The sequence below is a fragment of the Channa argus genome, chromosome 4 (assembly GCF_033026475.1).
Source record: "Channa argus isolate prfri chromosome 4, Channa argus male v1.0, whole genome shotgun sequence".
Taxonomy (NCBI): domain Eukaryota; kingdom Metazoa; phylum Chordata; class Actinopteri; order Anabantiformes; family Channidae; genus Channa; species Channa argus.
In genome coordinates, this window is record NC_090200.1 from 12164549 (window position 1) to 12181893 (window position 17345).

Consider the following 17345-nt stretch of genomic DNA (forward strand, 5'->3'; position numbering starts at 1 on the left):
TCCCATATGCACAGTATTACTCATGTAACTGACAAATTTTAAGAACATTTCTGATTTAGATATAATTTATATACTTATACTACATCAGATGTTTATTTAGTGCTGCAAAGTATGGCATGTCACATTTAAAGCCATTAGTAGTGGCAACACAAATGTAAGTTGAATTTTTGAGGTCATATAAAATATTAACACTGTATTTGTATGTTATGTATGTTAGATGCCTATTCACCACATGGTGATTAGATTGCAACAACACTCATAAACTTACAATTCACATAAGAGATTGTCATATCCCGTATTACTCTGAGTACGTTGCATTTTTGATTTTGAATCAAATGCCTGACAATATGTTGTCACATCATGTAAATACGATATGTCCACATAATTGCTAAAGCAGAGGTGGCAAACTCCAGGCCTCAAAGGCTGCAGCCTTTTTTACAACCCTCACTTTGCAGCTTCTGATTGTTTTAACACACCTTATAATCAGCCCTAGAGGGCTGCAGCCTTTTAGCCCCAGAGTTCGCCACCCCTGTGCTAAAGCCTCTATTGGCCACAACATCTATTTCGTCAATCAAAATTCAAAAGCTCTATCCTCTCCATCCATCTCCATTTAGTCTTGCAGAATTTAGATAACAAACATTGGTCCTTTAGATGAGAAAAAAGTTCCAAACACATGTTAACGTGAAAATGAATGAACACACTGAAAATCAGCTGAAGCTCTGGAAAATAAAGCTCCCGAAGCCAAATTGTCAACAATAGTGAGATATTTCATATTCATCATTACGCCAATTATGCAGAGTGCAGAGGGATGACAAACTTGCACCCAAAAGGAGAATGGTACTTTATTCCCACTTCCTGGAACACCTGTCGAGGGATACCTATGTCACACAGGTAAACCCTGCCAGCCCCCTCACCCAGGGCAAGAGGGAGACAAAGAGAAAGGGACCACTTGGCTTCGACCGCCTGGCTCTGGCCGCTGGTGGGAGGGTCTAAGCTGAGCACTGGTGCTCGGTTCTGGTTAGCCCAGTCTGCAGCTGCTCGATACCAAAGCTGATCCATCAGGAATGTGTTCTCGTGGCAGTCCAGACAGTTAATGATTAGATCCACCGGTGTGTCTGGAAGGTCTGTGGTGTCAAGAGAGAGAACAGACAGATGAATTTCATGTTACTGCTTGATCAACTAGAATACAATTTTAAAAATGCACAATTAACATAAATTGCTGCAAAAGCAAAAAGTAAAACTGAGAAAAACTAAAAACATAGAAAAATATGCCCACCTTTGATACTTGACACCTGTTTGCCCCCAGTTTTGTTGAATAGTGTAAGTTCACTGGTGACAGAGTCGAGCATCTTCACAAAATTGGGCAGGAACAGAATAACTTCCACTTCATGATTGGCCAGGTGACGACCACAGCTGATGCCCTGAGCCCCCTGAATATGAGGGCCACACAGCAGAGCCACTGTGGGACGCTGGTGTAAATTTTTTGGAGTGAATCTGGAAGAAATAATAAAAAAAGAAACCATGTTGATTTACTAAATGTTGTGTTCTCCAAATAGAAACAGCAATAGATTTGTATCTGGCACAAATAGGCTTAACAGTATAGAAATACATATAGATCAAAGAATAAAAAAATCCCACATTATGAAATTTTGTGTAATAATACAGATGAACCATGTAAAAAATAATTACTTTATAGCTTTACAACTCAGCTAAAATGAACATTTATTCCAAATGCATTTTTTCAAATAATTCATTTAATATCAATTATGTATCTAATATAATATCTGAGTCTAACCAATCACTACAAGCTTACCTGTTGGGCCCACCAAGCAATGTAAGTGCCATCTGACTGGCACATACCCCAGTCATTTCAAGTCTTCGCTCCAGTGAAAGACCATGACGCTCAGCAACTGACAACAGACGCTTATGTAATTCATAGGATATACTTGGTACAACAAGCCCAGAGTCTGTATGGAAAAAAATTACACAAGTGTTGATCATCTTGATCTGTTGGAATTTTGAATCCATATTGAAAATTATTTTAAAACAATTTTTCACATATTATTGACGAAATACTTAATCAAAATAATTAATCGAAAATAAAAAACACTGTTAGTTGCAGTCACTACCATTTGTTAACTTATTCGTGAAATGTGAAACACCTACCAGTGCAGTATTCTTTGGCTCCAGGCTGTGGTACAGTAATCTGTCTGTAAACAATAGGTTTGGCCTCCAGGATGTTTTCATCATGACGGTACCGTGAGGGAGTCTGCTCCTGTGGTGTCCCACGTGACCTTGCACCATTACGCCGCTCTGAGATATCAATCTCTGAGAAAACTGCCGCTTTGTCAAAAAGAGCCAAGTTCCCTTCAAAATCAAAGTCTGTGTCGAGGCCATCTTCTATACCATCCCCAAAGCACTCATCATCTCTGTGCTTCATCTGACCATTTTTCACCCCGTTCTTTTTCGGTGTCACTTGGTTTGCCCCTCGACTACTAGACGACCCTGTGATAAAAAAAAATAAAAATACATAGTTATTCTCTATACTACGCTAATAAGCAGTATTACTTTGTTTTATTCTTATCAAGTTGCACTACTCTGCACTTACAGGAGTTATGTCTTCGACGGAATGCTTTAGGCTGGCCAGGTACATCCAGATGACGGTCTCCAGAACTTTTAGAGCAGTGCAGCGGAGAATTTAGTTTATCCACAGATCTGGGGTCTCCCTTTGGGACTGCAACTGGAGCACTGCTGACCTTTGTAGATGAGGAAGAGCTGGTCCTAGAGTTTCCATATTTGATATCTAAAATCTTTAGTTCCTTTATGTCAATGGCACTGCAGAAAATAAGTCAAACACATTCTTAGAAACATAAAAAAACAATAATTGGCCATCTGTAAATGAAAGCTATTAAGGAAACAAACTGGTGCTTAGTTTCACCTGAATGTGACCTCCGGAACAGGACACTTGACTCCATTATGGAAAGGCTGTCTTAAAGAGATGGTTTGACTTGACTGATCCACAGATGATACTTCTCCTTGATATACTCCCAGTGTTGGCCCACAGTTAATTGACACCAAACTACCCAACCAATCCGCAGCCATGTCTGCAAAACACACATTTTCAACTTGTCAGAGTATATTTGTAGTTATTACAAAAGATATATAAATTATGTTTTGGCAATAGGACATCTGCAACAACGACTAAAAGAAATTATGTCATTGAAATTTTGTTGTGTTAACCGACTAGCGTTATCGTCGGCCTGTTATTTAGCTAGCTAACGTTAGAGTTACATTCAAAAGGCAAATCCCGTATTTTATTGAAGACTTGATATTAAAATATTGTACCTTTCAGAACAAATGAAAATCTGGCTCTTCAAAAAAAAAACTAAGAATAAACTGTATTGGTAAGTGCTGAAAGGAAGAAAGTTCCTTTAAACCTTTAGCTTCTTAGCTTTCTTAGCTTTTTACATGCCCAAAAACCTGCTGCTGTTTCTGAAGGTTCACTTCCTGTTTCCGTTACGCAGGAATTTTCAGAATAAGACATAAGACCTAAAATGGAAGAAAAAATTGACCCGAGTGAGTGAAATCTGACAAAGTTTGATCACAAAAAAATAAAATAAAATAATAAATAAATATATAAATAACAATGCTATTTTCTTAAAGGATGAGTCATATCCAAATCTTAATTGTAAGTTAGACAGGATGTGTATTTGTGCGAAAACATAGAGCAGTGCTTCGGAATGATGGCATGACAAGCTTATGCAATTAAACAATTTTAGATTTAGGCAGTAGGATGTAATATTTCACAATGATCTGTAGAGTATCATCATGCATATATAGACATGATACAACGTGACATCACATGCTTGCTTTTTACTGGAGTTAAAATGAAATTCAACCATCTATCTACAAATGTAATCATAAAACACATTTATTCCTTTGTCTATAGGTAATCACTTCACATTCACTGTTGTCAATAATTAATGTGATTAAATATATGTGTATAATAATCAGTATCTGGGAGCTGTTCTTATCTCAACAAACAGCCAGTCAGCAGACCGAGTGAGATCATGTGGAGACTATCCCAGAAGTGTTGGCACATGACACACCTGCCCCACTGTATCCTGTACACACAAGTAACCATGGATACTGAGTTCAAGAGCGCATGGTGAATAGCTTGCTATCAAAGCTGTGTAAGACTTTTAAGCTGAGCAGGTGGACACTGGGTTTCTGCAGCAAGGTACTGTAAAAAAACATGTACCTCAGTGAGGACAGAAAAAGCGTTTGAGTCATATTCTGTGACTCACATTGATCAGATAAACTTCTGTTTAGATATGGAAAAGACTATCATTAAAAATGTAGAAATAGCCAAAAGTTTTGGAGATTGCAAATTCATTTTAATGAGCATGAGGTGTAAAAACTAGTTATTCACCATCAAGTAAACACCGGAAAGATTCAGGTCATCTGTGGAGAATAGTCACATACCACAAACTGCCACCTATGTGTGAAGATCTATTATTGTCACTTGGGTGGACATGTCGGGAGCTGAGGATTGTAGCCTCTCCATTACAAAGGAAAGTGATAGCTTGGATCCAGGAGGACAGTCTAAAATGTTCAGACACTCACGTTGTCCATTCTCTCTCACGGATCACAACATGTGGGACACCAAATCTCGTTTCACAGCGCAGGTAAGATCCAGATAGGCTTTTTACTGGTAGAACATATTAACTGGCATGTTTTAAAATTGGGCTTTTCTTTCTTAGTCCACAGCATGGTGTGGTATGGCCACTCTTTCTGGGACAGGGTTTCAGTCCAGATCCAGCACAAGGTTGGAGACAATTCTATACAGCTTTTAAACAATAGAGACACAAAAGTTCAATTTCAAATAATATAGTTTTATATATTCTGGCTGATTATGTGTTCTAGCACATGTGGGCTCAGGCAGAATGATCCAGGTTTAAGGAGACAGCAGTCATTGTCCCATCTGGCACCTGAGGGTGCTGCAGGACCCTTTCCTTCATCTTTATGGTCTGAGCTGCAAGCTACCCATGGTGAACGTAGCTTTAGACAATCAGAAATGGTGCAATGGCTGCAGGATGCCCATGAGCATCTAGACACTCAGCTCGACCGGCTGAGGACCAGAGATGCACAGCTGGGCTACCGCATAACTACTGCACAGCTGTCTGACATGAAGCATAAGGTAATTTAGTTGTGGAGAGTAAAAAGTACATTTAAATAAAAACCAACTGTATATTTAAATAACCATTCATTTTCAGTTATATGGAGCATCACAATAACTTGCATTAATGTGTAACACAGCAGCTTTCAGAAGTTATGAGCAATCTTAAGCAGGAAAGGGAAGGTACTAAATCATCTGAATTTGAAAAAAGCCAACAGTGCAGACAGAGCAATGAAAAGTAAGTATAAGAAAACACACTGAAAGGAAAATTTAAATTACTGTAGAAAACACTGACTTACCTTATTTGATATTCCCTCACAAGAGTCCATACGTTTGAGAAGGACTGGTTGCAAATGAGGACAACTTTGGACAGAGGAAGCGATGATGAACCACCTGAAAGAGCAAAAATACAACAGGTAGAGCAAAACCAAATTCTCCGGCAAGTCCAGAGTTCTGCAGAAGTAAGTTTAAAAATATAAAAGGGAAGTGTCAAATTGTACTGCCATTTTCACTTCTTTTATACAGTCAGGGTGACTGTCTTTTGTTTCTGTGTACCCAGACACAGAAGATGCTGTTGGATCAAATTGAGAAGTTGAATCAGAGGCTTGGGGACAGACTACAGAATCACTCTGAAATGCAAGAACAGCTGACTGAAGCAAACAACAAAATCAGCCAAACATGCCTGGTCAGTAATGTGTCTCTTATTCAATATTTTCTTATCCAACATAGTAACAATTTTACAAAAGTCTTTCTAATTGTTTTCAGGAAAAAGCAATCTTGTCAACACAAGTGCTAAAATTGGAGGATAATATAAAAGACCTAAAAGCCAAACTGACAGAGGCTCTGTCTAATAAAGATGAACTAATCCAGGTATAGTCCTAATCTTTGAGTCTTTTCTATCATATCTGAGGCATCTAAAATCATAATTGTCTTGGAATTCTTCCTTTACGTGTACTGTATGGGAGAAATCAGATCAGGTGCTGGGTCTGCAGCTTGACAGAACCCAACCAGGTTCAGAGGGAGTTGAGCTTCATGATCATGCACAACCTCATAGCAACAAGCAGGACAAGGAAACTGTTCTGATGAAGGAAGAGCCAAAGGCTCTTAAAGAGGTTAAAGACTTTAAGTTTGCTTATTTTTGTTTCGTTTTGTTATTTCGTTTTGTTATTATTGTTATCAAATACATCCTGTTGTGTCTTTACACAAGATAAAAGAAAACCTGGAAAGTGAACTTGAAACGATTAAGCAGAGGATGGAGATGTTACAGTGTGAACTACAGGAGTTAACAGCAGAGAGGATCAATACCTCTAAACACATCACAGATCTGGAGGCAGATAAGGCTCAGCTGATTAGAGAAAAAGAGGAACTGCTGAGCAAAATGAATACAGAATGTGAGACGAAGGAAAAGTGCTGCCAGCTAAGGTGAGCATGTGAACACATCCTCTTTTTCAATGTATAGAAGATCAGCTTTTTAGCACAACATAGTAAAATTACCCTCTCTTTATTAAAATTCTGAATTATTTTTGCAGTGAATCTATGGACCTTTTGCAGTTAGATAAACAGAAACTGCAGGATCAGTGTCTGTATTTGGAGGCTAAACTACTTGACAAGGAGAAGACGTTTCTACTGCAGGAGGAAGAGTATCAAAAACAACATGCAGTAAGAGTCCAAACCATGGAGCAACTAAAAGCTATGGTCTCACACTGGACTGAGAAATGGCAAAAGGTGGCGTTGACCCTTCAAACCACACAAGAAGAGTTAAAGGATCTCAAGAAGAACAACTCCAGAAATGAAGTAAGATTTTTCCCTTTACCATACATGTGAATAATTATTTTAATCCACAGTTTACATTTACAGTGCCTGAAAATCTACTAATTTCAGCTTCAATTGGAAGCTGGACATCTGGCATCTGAGATTGAAAAACTTAAGGAAAAGAGCCAAAAAGACAAGTAAGTCAATATGCTTTATATTATAAACTGCCAAGTCCACCAGTGAATCACACACATCTTGTTTTGTTATTACATATTTTCCTACTTAGAGAACAAATTGATAATCTGCTGCAGCAAAATGCCAGTATGGGGAAGCAGCTGACAGACAACAAGGTAAAGTATCACTGCAGGACTAGAGCTTGAGCATTGTTTCTTTGATATTAAGATTATGAGATGATGAAGCCAAAAACTCTGGCCACTTGAATTGTACCTTTACAGAAGTAAAATTCAGCAACATGGCATAAGTGTTCAAAACCATTACATTACATTCCAAATGCTATGACATTGCTGTACAATATAAACACACAACAAGTAGAATGCACAGTTGTGTCTAATCAAGTAAACACTGCATGTACATGGGTTTAACACTTTTTCATGCAGAGCGAATCTGAATTATTGCTGAGGGTTGAGCTTGATGCATGCAAACAGGAGCTGGAGTTGGAAAGAAGCCGGAGTCAGATGTTGCTTCAAAGATGTAAAGATAAAGGTAAAAGTGAACGCATTCTTCAGCTGTCTGCGATAACAGGCTCTATATTTTCAAACTGATTAATAATCAAATACTGCAGGTGCAGGTGCCCCAGAATTACATTTACATTTAGTAATTTGGCGGATGCTTTTATCCAAAGCGACTTACAAGTGAAGTACAAGGGAGCAAAAAGTCAAGGAGAAAACATCAAAGCAATGTCCTAACAGAAGAAATGTTTCTGTTTGAGATGCAAGTGCAAGAAAAAGCAGGAAGGAAGTTTTTTTATAATAGATTTAAGTGCATAGGAAGGTATGGAACAGTTCTGTATCACGCAGTTTTTTGAATATTGTGTTGTAAATGTGTTGCTGATTTGTGTAATGGCTGGCGTTAGTGTGGGTGCACCTGCTTGAAGGAGAGTGGAGGGGATCGAAACCAGATAATAACGTATCTGTTATTTTATCCGTTAAACACGGGGTGGTGTTGAACTAGTGCAAGCCTTTGTTTACAGGCGCTGAAGCAGTGCAGAGTCAGGACAAAGGGACGGTGACAGAGTGAGTAGATTTTGATAGGATTTTCCTTTTCAAAATGCTCCATCAGCAAATGCTCTAAATGAAATTCTGTGATCTGTGTCTGTATCCTGTTTATCAGCTTATCCAACTTGTCTTTGTTATGGGTGCCACCAGCACAACTCCACAGCAGCCAACACAAATCCCCTCAGGTAACAATTCTTTGTCCCTGACTGACTTAAAAATGTAATTATTATGTAAAAATATGTTCAGAATACTGAAGTGAACTTTTGTGATTAATAGGTGTTAATACAAAACAGTGACGATCAACAGCTGAAGAAAACACTTGCTAAGAGAGAGAAGGAACTGCAGGAAAAGTATGTTTTCTTTGAAAAACTGTTTTGAGCATAAGGAATTGAGTACGTTACATATTTTAATCTTTTCTGCCCTAACATCTTTAACGTGTTAGGGCAGAAGCTTTGAAGACATTAGAAAAGCTAAGAGAGACGGAAAAGACTGAAGCTCAAATCAAGATTTCTGCCCTTGAGCTTAAGGTACAGTCATGTAAATCTAACACCTGTGAAATCAGAAAGAAAGTGTCTCGAGAGTTAAATTAACAAACAGATCCCCATTTTCTTTGTCGTTTGTCTCATTAAAGCTCATGAAAAAGGCAACTGAAGACGATCAAGATCCTGAAGGAGAATCAAAAGTCTCAACTATTGGCTCATTAAGGGGCCAGCTAGAAGGTATGAGCCTGCTTTGGAAAATTCTTCTTATGACATATCAGTTTTCCTCGTGGGTCCAAAACATCTTCCTCCATGTGATTTCAGGGAGCAGGAGGAGGGTAAACCAGCTACAACAGGAGAAAATTCTGGCAGTCCAGAAGCTTCAAACACTAAAACAGCTTTACCCAGTAAAGTTCATAAAAGTGACATCTGTTACGATGCCTGCCAGTGTGGTGATAAATGTTACAAATAACAAACATTTTGTCCACAGGTCAAAGATGAAAATGCTATGAAAGACATGAAGGATAATAGTGCTTATCTAGAGACAGACCAGCAGAGGAGGGCAGTCACTGAGCAGGTAAAGTCTGTAAAATGGGAGTTTAGTTCACTTTTTTATGCAGCAGTGTGGCTCTAAAGATGGATGGTCAAAATACTTCAGTCCAGACTCCTTTGGACTTCTTATTGCACTTCTTTTGCATCTCAGTTACTACAGTTGATAACTGTAGTTTCTCTTGAGATTCTCAATGTTCAAATATAAAATAAAATAAACACATAAATGGTTATTTTTGGTATCGGTTGCAACCAATAATTATAATTCAACAGATCAATACACAGTCTTCTGAAATGGTTCATTCTGTAATAACTTTATAATAACTTTTTTTTGTTTTGTTTTACTGAACATTTTGGACACAGGGCATTCTGTGTTTTTCTTTTCATTACATAAAGGCCCTTAGTATTTTTTTCCACCATTGCTAACAAGCAGATGTTAATATGCTAAAAAGCTAAACTAAGAAGATTACAAAGTTGAACAGCTCATTTTAAATATCTTCATGCTTTTATTCCGGGCAAGTTAAAATGTTAATATTATGTAGCCCAAAGCACCACTGTGGTTATAACATCATAGAGCAAGTTTATACCTGCTGCTAATGAAAAGAAAAAAAGTATTTATTATATTCTATCTCAGTTAAAGAATCTGTTTAAAGAGCGAGAGGAAAAAGAGAAGCGAAAGGTTGACAACACAGCCACAGCAGCAGCAGCAGCTCAGACTGGAGCATCCTTGACTCAAGACTGGACTCCTAATCCTACAGTTGTGAGGGTACAAAACCTCCACAACTCAAGGCTAAATAAATATCAGAATCCACCACTGTTTTAATGGGTTAACACTAACATGTTTAAGTGTAACATAATGGCTGTATCATCTTCATCCAGACTGCAGTGAACAGGTGGAACTGGCAGCCAAACTCAAGTTTGACACCAGTGTTTGAAGAGAATGAAGAGGACATTGAGTTGCAAGGAAAAGAGGAGGGAGAGCTAGAAGAAGAGGCCTGTGCTCAAGAAAGCATCCACAACCAGAGAGACCAGGTTATAAATGATTAAATTACACCAAGAAATGTTACTAAGTTGAAACTTGGGCAGTGTATACGTTAATGTGTCCAGTTAACCTAGCTTTCCTGTTGTTCCTTCATCACTTTGTACATAGCAGCAGCTAAATAACTAAAACATAAAGCGAACAGACCACTCAAAACATCCTTTATATTTGTCTGACTGCATGTCTGACTGCATTTGCAAACTAATAAGATTAATGGAATAACCATGTCACGCAATTTATATCCTGAACGTAACACAACCACAGTTACATTTGTTTTATTACATATACACACACATACGCACTAATCCCAGCTATTACTTTAATCAAAGAGCCTGGCTGCATATAAGCACTGCAGGTTCACGTGGAACACAATTAAACTATAATCTCACACAGGATTCTTCGTACTCTGTGAATTAGTGGAATTAAAGCTGAGAAGCTCAGCTGGAAAACATCTGTCTCAGCCATAAGACAGACAAAAGTTAGCATCTGTGTTAGACTGAAGGCCTGTGATTACCATTGTGATGACAGAGGACCAGTCAACAACAATAAACAAATATAAATAAAAGATCAGTGACATTCAAAGTTGACACACTTTTAAAATATCTTTGCAAAAAATTGCACATACTGTTGACTAAAAACCACAGTGTGCAAAACAGTACATCTTTAATATTAATGTGGAAGTCACATTTTATAGCTGGCACCTGTCGAAGGTGTACACACTGTGACAGCTGGGATCGGCTCCAGCCCCCCTACGACTCTGCACAGTATACGCGATCACAGATAATGGACAGATGGATGAACTGTTTTGCTGCTGTTGATAAGATAGATGTGCAATTGAAATAATTTTAAATTTTGAATTAATTTTGAAAAACAAAGAAAAAATGTGAAGTGCAAAGGAACAAATATGAGGATGAACTGATATATCTGAAATAAATCTCTCCTCTGCCAGATGTCAGCTATGAGTACAGAACACATCAGTGTGAAGGCAAAACATGAGAATCTTCTACAAGGTGACACTGCATGAATCTGTGTAACCCGTCGATTAGCTGTGTGTGCTGTGATCTGTTCCATGTTTGTAGCTCCTATAGATTACAAGATTATTTTTTTCTCAAACACGGACATATCCACAAATGGCCATGTCTAAATTAAATACAAATAGAAGAACATATAGTCCTCATTAGTGGCCATGGCCCTGGATTGAATTAAATTGCCTTTGCTTTCCAGCTCATGTGTGTATACAATATTAATACTTACAATTTATCAAAGGAAATATGAATCTGGTTCCATTTTCCTGTTTTTTCTTTTGATTAAGCCTTAAGGTTCGAACAACCACTCCAGGTTGAACAGGACGAGACTACTGCGCATGTTGAGGTGCCAAACCTACGTGACTATTCGAACAAGTGTGACCTGCAGCAAAAACCTTATTTTCACTATCCTGATGGAATATTTCTGGCTGAGCTTGTGAATATCTGTAGCCCTGATGAAGATGAAGAGGAAGGTGGGGACAAATTAACTGTTTCTTGAAGTCGTTACGTAGACCTGGTATAAACAGCTTGCTGTAATGTCAATTTTTTTCCTTAATTTAAATTTAACTAAATCATATCTAAAATGTATAAATGATCTGCTATATGATGATATGCATTAATTCAATTTAACCATCAGTCAAACCATTGTGATGTTTTGAACTACTCCAGGCCAAAGTGTGTTTTATTTATATGACATGATGAGGTTCTTCACATCATTTTTACATTCAAAAAACCAAACAGCAAATAAATGATTTTAAAATTATCCTAAAATAACGCTGGTATTACAGATTTACATGACAATGTGCGAAGTAAATTTCTGTGTATGACAAGTTACTCACACATCAAATAAATAAATGGATTTATTCACAATACTAGAGTAACTCTTTAGTATTAATAGATAAAGACTGTTTCACAGTTCAAGGACCTTCAGGTTTAACCATTGTCCAAGGTAACAGAGTTTTGTATATATAAATATAATAAGCCTATACACACTCTGAAATTTCATTGTGTCACTCCACAAGTCTTTAGAAAATTGATGAACTGCTACATTAAAATAAGGCCATGTTTTAAAACTGCATTGCTGGGAGCGCCACCCATTTAAGTTGCAAAGTCAGTAAACACAATCCCTTCGTATACACCTAAGCGTCAGCTGTGTGTTTTTTTTTTATGTCAAAGCTTATTATGGATTTCCCAGTGAGCTCAGACAGCTCAGTTCATACAGTACATCTGGTCCACTGGTTGCAAAGTTTTTCCAGAGGTCTACAGTGGTTCTGGTTGAACTGTGTGCCAGCGTGCCTGCTCCACCTGCAGGTTGCACATGTCCCTCCAGTGAGCACGTCCTGCATCTGCAGCTGCCGCTCCAATGAGGACTCGACCGAGAACTTTTCCTTCTGAAAGTACCTGATTCTTTCACATATGAAAGGAGAATGGACATTTGATTAAGATCATTATTAATGCTGCTAGCTATTTATTATTCATGCTTTCTAAGTTAATGAAAAGGCATGACATCCTTTTATTCGTTATGAGCTCTAAAGAGACTTTACCTGCATGATTATGAACTCGAGCATGAGGGGCAACTGACTCATGTTTCCTGGAGGAAGGTCAAACAGGAAAGACGTATTCCACACAGTGCAGGACCTTCCTTCAGTTTCTCTGCTGCTGATCACAACTCCATCATAATGCAGATTGATCACAACCTTGTAACCTGTGGGTATAAGTAAGTGTGATAAAATTTATTGTAAAAAAACATTAAGTATTTAAAATTAATAGGAAATTAAAAGGGAATATTAGGAAAACAGTCATTGATGAGATAACACCATATGATAGTTTAAAGTCCTTGTGTTGACATACCACAAGGCCAGAAACATTTTTGTTGGATAAATTCTCTGTTCTAATTATTTAGATCTGCAAATTAATGTCCGTCATGTGCATCAAAAGGTGCAAATGTTGCAAAATCACAGTCCATTTACAAATATTTAACACAATTCAAACACATTTTAGTGCCCCATACACCAACTGGTTTCCGCTAAAGACAATATTACACGTAGTCACGTACAAAGCGAAGCTCAAAAAGATAAAGAATTATTTCCCTGTTGTTGTCCATTGCAATTCAAGTCTATGATGTCTAAATATTTCTGAACAAATACTTTTGAAATCTGATGTAAAACAAAAAGAGCCTTCTTATGTGACATACTGTACATGAAACAGATATAAAATCTAATGGCACGGTGTACAGGATTTACTTCTGTGTACTAAAAATAATGCTTAGAAAGGCTAATGGAAACAAAGATTAGATTTTCCAGATCAGAGATCCAGAGAAAAATTGGAACCTTTTCCTGAGAACTGTGAATAGTAAGGGATTAAATGACAATGTCATTAAAAAAAGGGATCATCTTCTGCTGCAGTCACATCCTGTAAGACATCATTTAATCCCCTAAACATTAAAAGCAAACATAGGGCATTACTTCAACACAGCCCCTCAAAGAAAGAAGTGTATTCTGTTCATGTATGTCTGCATAGTACCTCAAAAACACTGTTTTTCAACTCTGGCTTTACCTGCTGCTGACTTGTGAACAAGGCTGTCTAAATTATCGACTCTCAGGACCGTGGCTTTGATGTGGTGGGTCTGAGTCTGATACTGAAGCAAAATGAAGATCTGTGGAGGACAGCTAAGCCCCCTGTACATTGGTGCACCCTGGGTGATCAGACACAGGACAAAAGTTAAGAGAGGGAACCTCAGTCAGGTGGAAATGCAGCATGAGGATTTACTTTGTAGTAAACTAAAATCATTCAAATTTGGCAAATTTTAGCAATACTAAGCTGAGCAAAGCAGGCAATGGACTCTGGGTACCCAGGCCCCGCCTGAAATAATCAAACAGCTACACTTGCAGACTGCATTTTTATTATTAAACACATTTTAGCTTGTGGCCTTTATCTTAGTCTGTGAAAAGTACACAGCAAAGAACCCAGACACCAAAGGACCCCTGGCTCATTGTGTTTAACTAGACCTTTAATGTAACTTGAATATTCATTCAAACTCAAGATTAGGTCCTAAAAATGCTCAAGAGATCTACTAAGTAGATAATCTACAGCCAAACCTTTGTATAGCTTAGAAGTAAAGTCAGCACCTGCTAATGGAAATAAATCGAATACCTTTTTTAGTGTCCACTTATTTGGGTTAAGCTCTTGCAAGACATGAAATAAATGCTCTGCTCTCCAGTCTCTTCCTCCGCAGTCAGCCTCCAGTTCACCCAGTGCGGTGTCTCTCATTCTGTGTGATTCCTGTGAGTATACAGTGATTTTGAGGGTGCACCTCTGGAGCTCACTCACAGAGCTCACCTTCAAAAGCAGCACCAGGCTGTGACGCTTATGGCCTAGGCTGCACTGAACAGAGGCTTGTATGGGACAGGGGTACAGAGGTAGCAAGCTACCCAGCACAACCACGTCCTCTAGTGTATATGCTGTCGCACTCAGGCTGAGGACAGTGACTGTCAGGGTTTGCTGCTCTGGAGAGAAGGCCATAGTGAAATGGAGGCAAGGTTTTGGTGATGTTACTTGTTTGTATCTAGCACTGGAGCCATAGCTCAGTGGAGTCAGTGGGACCATTTCTTCCAGCATTGAACAAGAGGCAGCACTGGAGCTAGTAAGCCTGCTGTGTTCATTATAAGATAAACTATCCCCAGTGACAGTGCAGCGTCTCTGCAGAGGCCTACGTGTTTTGGAAAACAGTCCCACTTTCGGAAATGTCAGCACGGACTCATGGCTGGCATCTATTGGCTTATAAAGGGGTGATGTCAGCAGTGGTGTGCTGAGGCGGCGCAGGGAGAAATTAAATTTTTGCTGTTCCTTCTGCTCAGAGGCAACTGTAGCTTGAGCAGAAATTTGCTGAGAAGAAAAAACAACTTCTGAAGGACCAGGACTGGTGAATGAAGAGGGATAGTCCAGTAAATCTCCATCCAGCTCCTCATATTGTTGCCTGCCTGGTGTCGTTGCCATTGAAGTAGGCGGGGCGCTGGCAAGGGTCACAGGATCCAGAGGAGCTGCTGCTGATGTCACAGGATCTTTGGCCCACACTGGACAAATGGGACTTTTCCTCCAACACAGAAAACATCCCAGAATCAAAGAGAGACAAAAGATGATCAGTCCGACCAAAAGAAGAACTTGAAGGTGAACTGCAAACATAAAAGAGAATAATGACTCATTTAATGTAATTTACACTTATCTCAGACAATCCTCTTAACTCCAAATTAAATATTGGCATGCATATATGGTTTTGGAAGTTGAACCTGTCCTTTAAGACCATACCTTCTAGGTTTTTGGTGAATAGGACCTGTACCAGAAGCCAGGAGAAGAGAATAACCATTATTCCCTCGATCATACCCTTACAGCAGAAGAGCAGAACAGATTGCCAGAGAGGTTGACCTGGATACTCCTCATCATGGTAAGGCATGGTGAACACTGTGTGCTAAGAGTCTGTAGAAATGGTTCCTAAACAAACACAATATCCACTGAGGCTCCTGTAAGGAAGATCATTTGCTTTTCTTATTAAAATGCATTCTGGCTGCCAGTCCTGACGACCTCTTCATACATTTCTTCTATTGAAGATCATCCAAATCCATTGTTCTGGACAAAACAAAGCACAAAAACTTCTATATCCCATTAAATCATGTAGAACATTTAGATTTAGTTTTTGCACATTACATGATGTCCTCATTTTCCATAAAAAGGATTTATCAGTCAGGATGGACCTCCTTCCACAAGTTGGAATCAAGCACTCTTCGGCAACTACAGCTGGAAAAAGCGCCAGTGAATTGTCAGAATTCTCTACGTACAGTACATTATGGTGTATTTATTCCAAGTTGGTGATCTCCTCATCTGTTGAATGACATGACCCGTATTAATCCCCTTTGATGGGCGGGGACCATGGGCGGGGACATAACTTCATAATATCGCACAAAAAAACTGCATATTTTTTAATAGTTGCCCATTTATGTGACATTAGGTAACATGCAAAACAACAAAAAATGCAAAACTAGCCAAGCCATACAACTTGAATTCATGCAAACTACATAATATGAGCAAACTACATAAACCCAACTTATCAACCATAATAAAATATATGAAGTATGACGAAACATAATGTACATAAGGTATTTGAAAATCTTCAAACACAATTCATCTCTATTAAAAAATGATTCCATACTGGTCCAGATGTCAGTCTAGCAGTGTTGCTATAGAATAACCACCCAACAGTAAATCCTGCAACCCAACCCCCATCCTTATCCTCTGCCCCATGAGCTATTATCTTCATTAGTATGGCCAGTCTAATGCACATCAGTGTTCAGGAATTAACATCTCAGTAAAGACTGTATTTCTGTACATCCCCTTATAGATGTACTTAATCTGACATGAAATACATATCATATATATGGGGGAAAAAAAACCATGAACAAATTCAATTTGTCATCAGTGTTCTCATTATAAACAAAACCTAACTTAAAATAAAATCCAGGTCAAGAATTGTTTAACAATCCACTTCTTTATTGTTTACTGGAGGTCTCAGGTGTGATGTCAGGTGAAAATCACTACTGACAATCAGTTATTATCATTATTGCAATAATTAAATTCTAAAAATAATCATAAATACAACTTCTGAACAAAAGATGGTGAGTAGCAAGTTATAGAGGAGGAAATGCTACCCCCATCTGGCCACTGAATCACGCATTCTTTGAACGTTCTTTTTATTGGTGGAGGAACTCATAAGGTAGTAGAAAAATGTTAATACTGATGTGTAAAAATATTCTACTTAAAGTCCTGAAATAAAAAGTATTCGTAAAGCAGAAAATGGACACAGTAAATGTGATGCTAGTGCATAATTGCATTATTTGATTACAATTAATGATGCATCATTAGCATTTTAATGTTGTGGCTTTTCAAGATGGAGCCAATTTAATCTGATGTGCTGTTGGAAAGTTGATCTATAATAAACCATCACATTAACCAACTGTTGTGAAGAAACAGGTGTAACATTTTCTTAATATGTTGGTTATTCAAATTTATACGCAAAGATTTATACGCAAAACGTAT

General features: G+C 38.2%; 2 protein-coding genes across 5 annotated transcripts; one reads left to right on the forward strand and one right to left on the reverse strand.

Moving 5' to 3' along the window:
- Nucleotides 1-488: 488 nt before the first annotated feature.
- edc3 (enhancer of mRNA decapping 3 homolog (S. cerevisiae)) lies at nucleotides 489-3504 on the reverse strand. Its single transcript, XM_067501640.1, has 7 exons — nucleotides 3346-3504; nucleotides 2939-3104; nucleotides 2609-2835; nucleotides 2167-2505; nucleotides 1814-1967; nucleotides 1277-1494; nucleotides 489-1124 (listed from the first exon to the last, which is right to left on the reverse strand). The coding sequence occupies exons 2-7, from the start codon at nucleotides 3100-3102 to the stop codon at nucleotides 790-792; spliced, it is 1437 nt and encodes a 478-aa protein (XP_067357741.1). The 5' UTR covers nucleotides 3103-3104; nucleotides 3346-3504; the 3' UTR covers nucleotides 489-789.
- A 639-nt stretch (nucleotides 3505-4143) lies between these two features.
- LOC137126295 (early endosome antigen 1-like) lies at nucleotides 4144-12222 on the forward strand. Of its 4 annotated transcripts, none has more exons than XM_067502916.1 (24): nucleotides 4144-4688; nucleotides 4764-4828; nucleotides 4927-5200; nucleotides 5320-5417; nucleotides 5502-5640; nucleotides 5739-5864; nucleotides 5945-6049; nucleotides 6145-6291; nucleotides 6387-6601; nucleotides 6709-6973; nucleotides 7061-7128; nucleotides 7218-7281; nucleotides 7549-7654; nucleotides 8142-8184; nucleotides 8282-8351; nucleotides 8443-8516; nucleotides 8609-8693; nucleotides 8798-8885; nucleotides 8970-9052; nucleotides 9136-9222; nucleotides 9829-9960; nucleotides 10074-10226; nucleotides 11183-11243; nucleotides 11546-12222. In XM_067502916.1, the coding sequence occupies exons 1-24, from the start codon at nucleotides 4536-4538 to the stop codon at nucleotides 11755-11757; spliced, it is 2913 nt and encodes a 970-aa protein (XP_067359017.1). In that variant the 5' UTR covers nucleotides 4144-4535; the 3' UTR covers nucleotides 11758-12222. The 4 variants fall into 4 exon arrangements, with proteins under 4 accessions (XP_067359017.1, XP_067359019.1, XP_067359020.1 ...); XM_067502918.1 differs by having other exon boundaries at nucleotides 5323-5417; XM_067502919.1 differs by lacking the exon at nucleotides 9829-9960.
- The last annotated feature ends 5123 nt before the right edge of the window (nucleotides 12223-17345 follow it).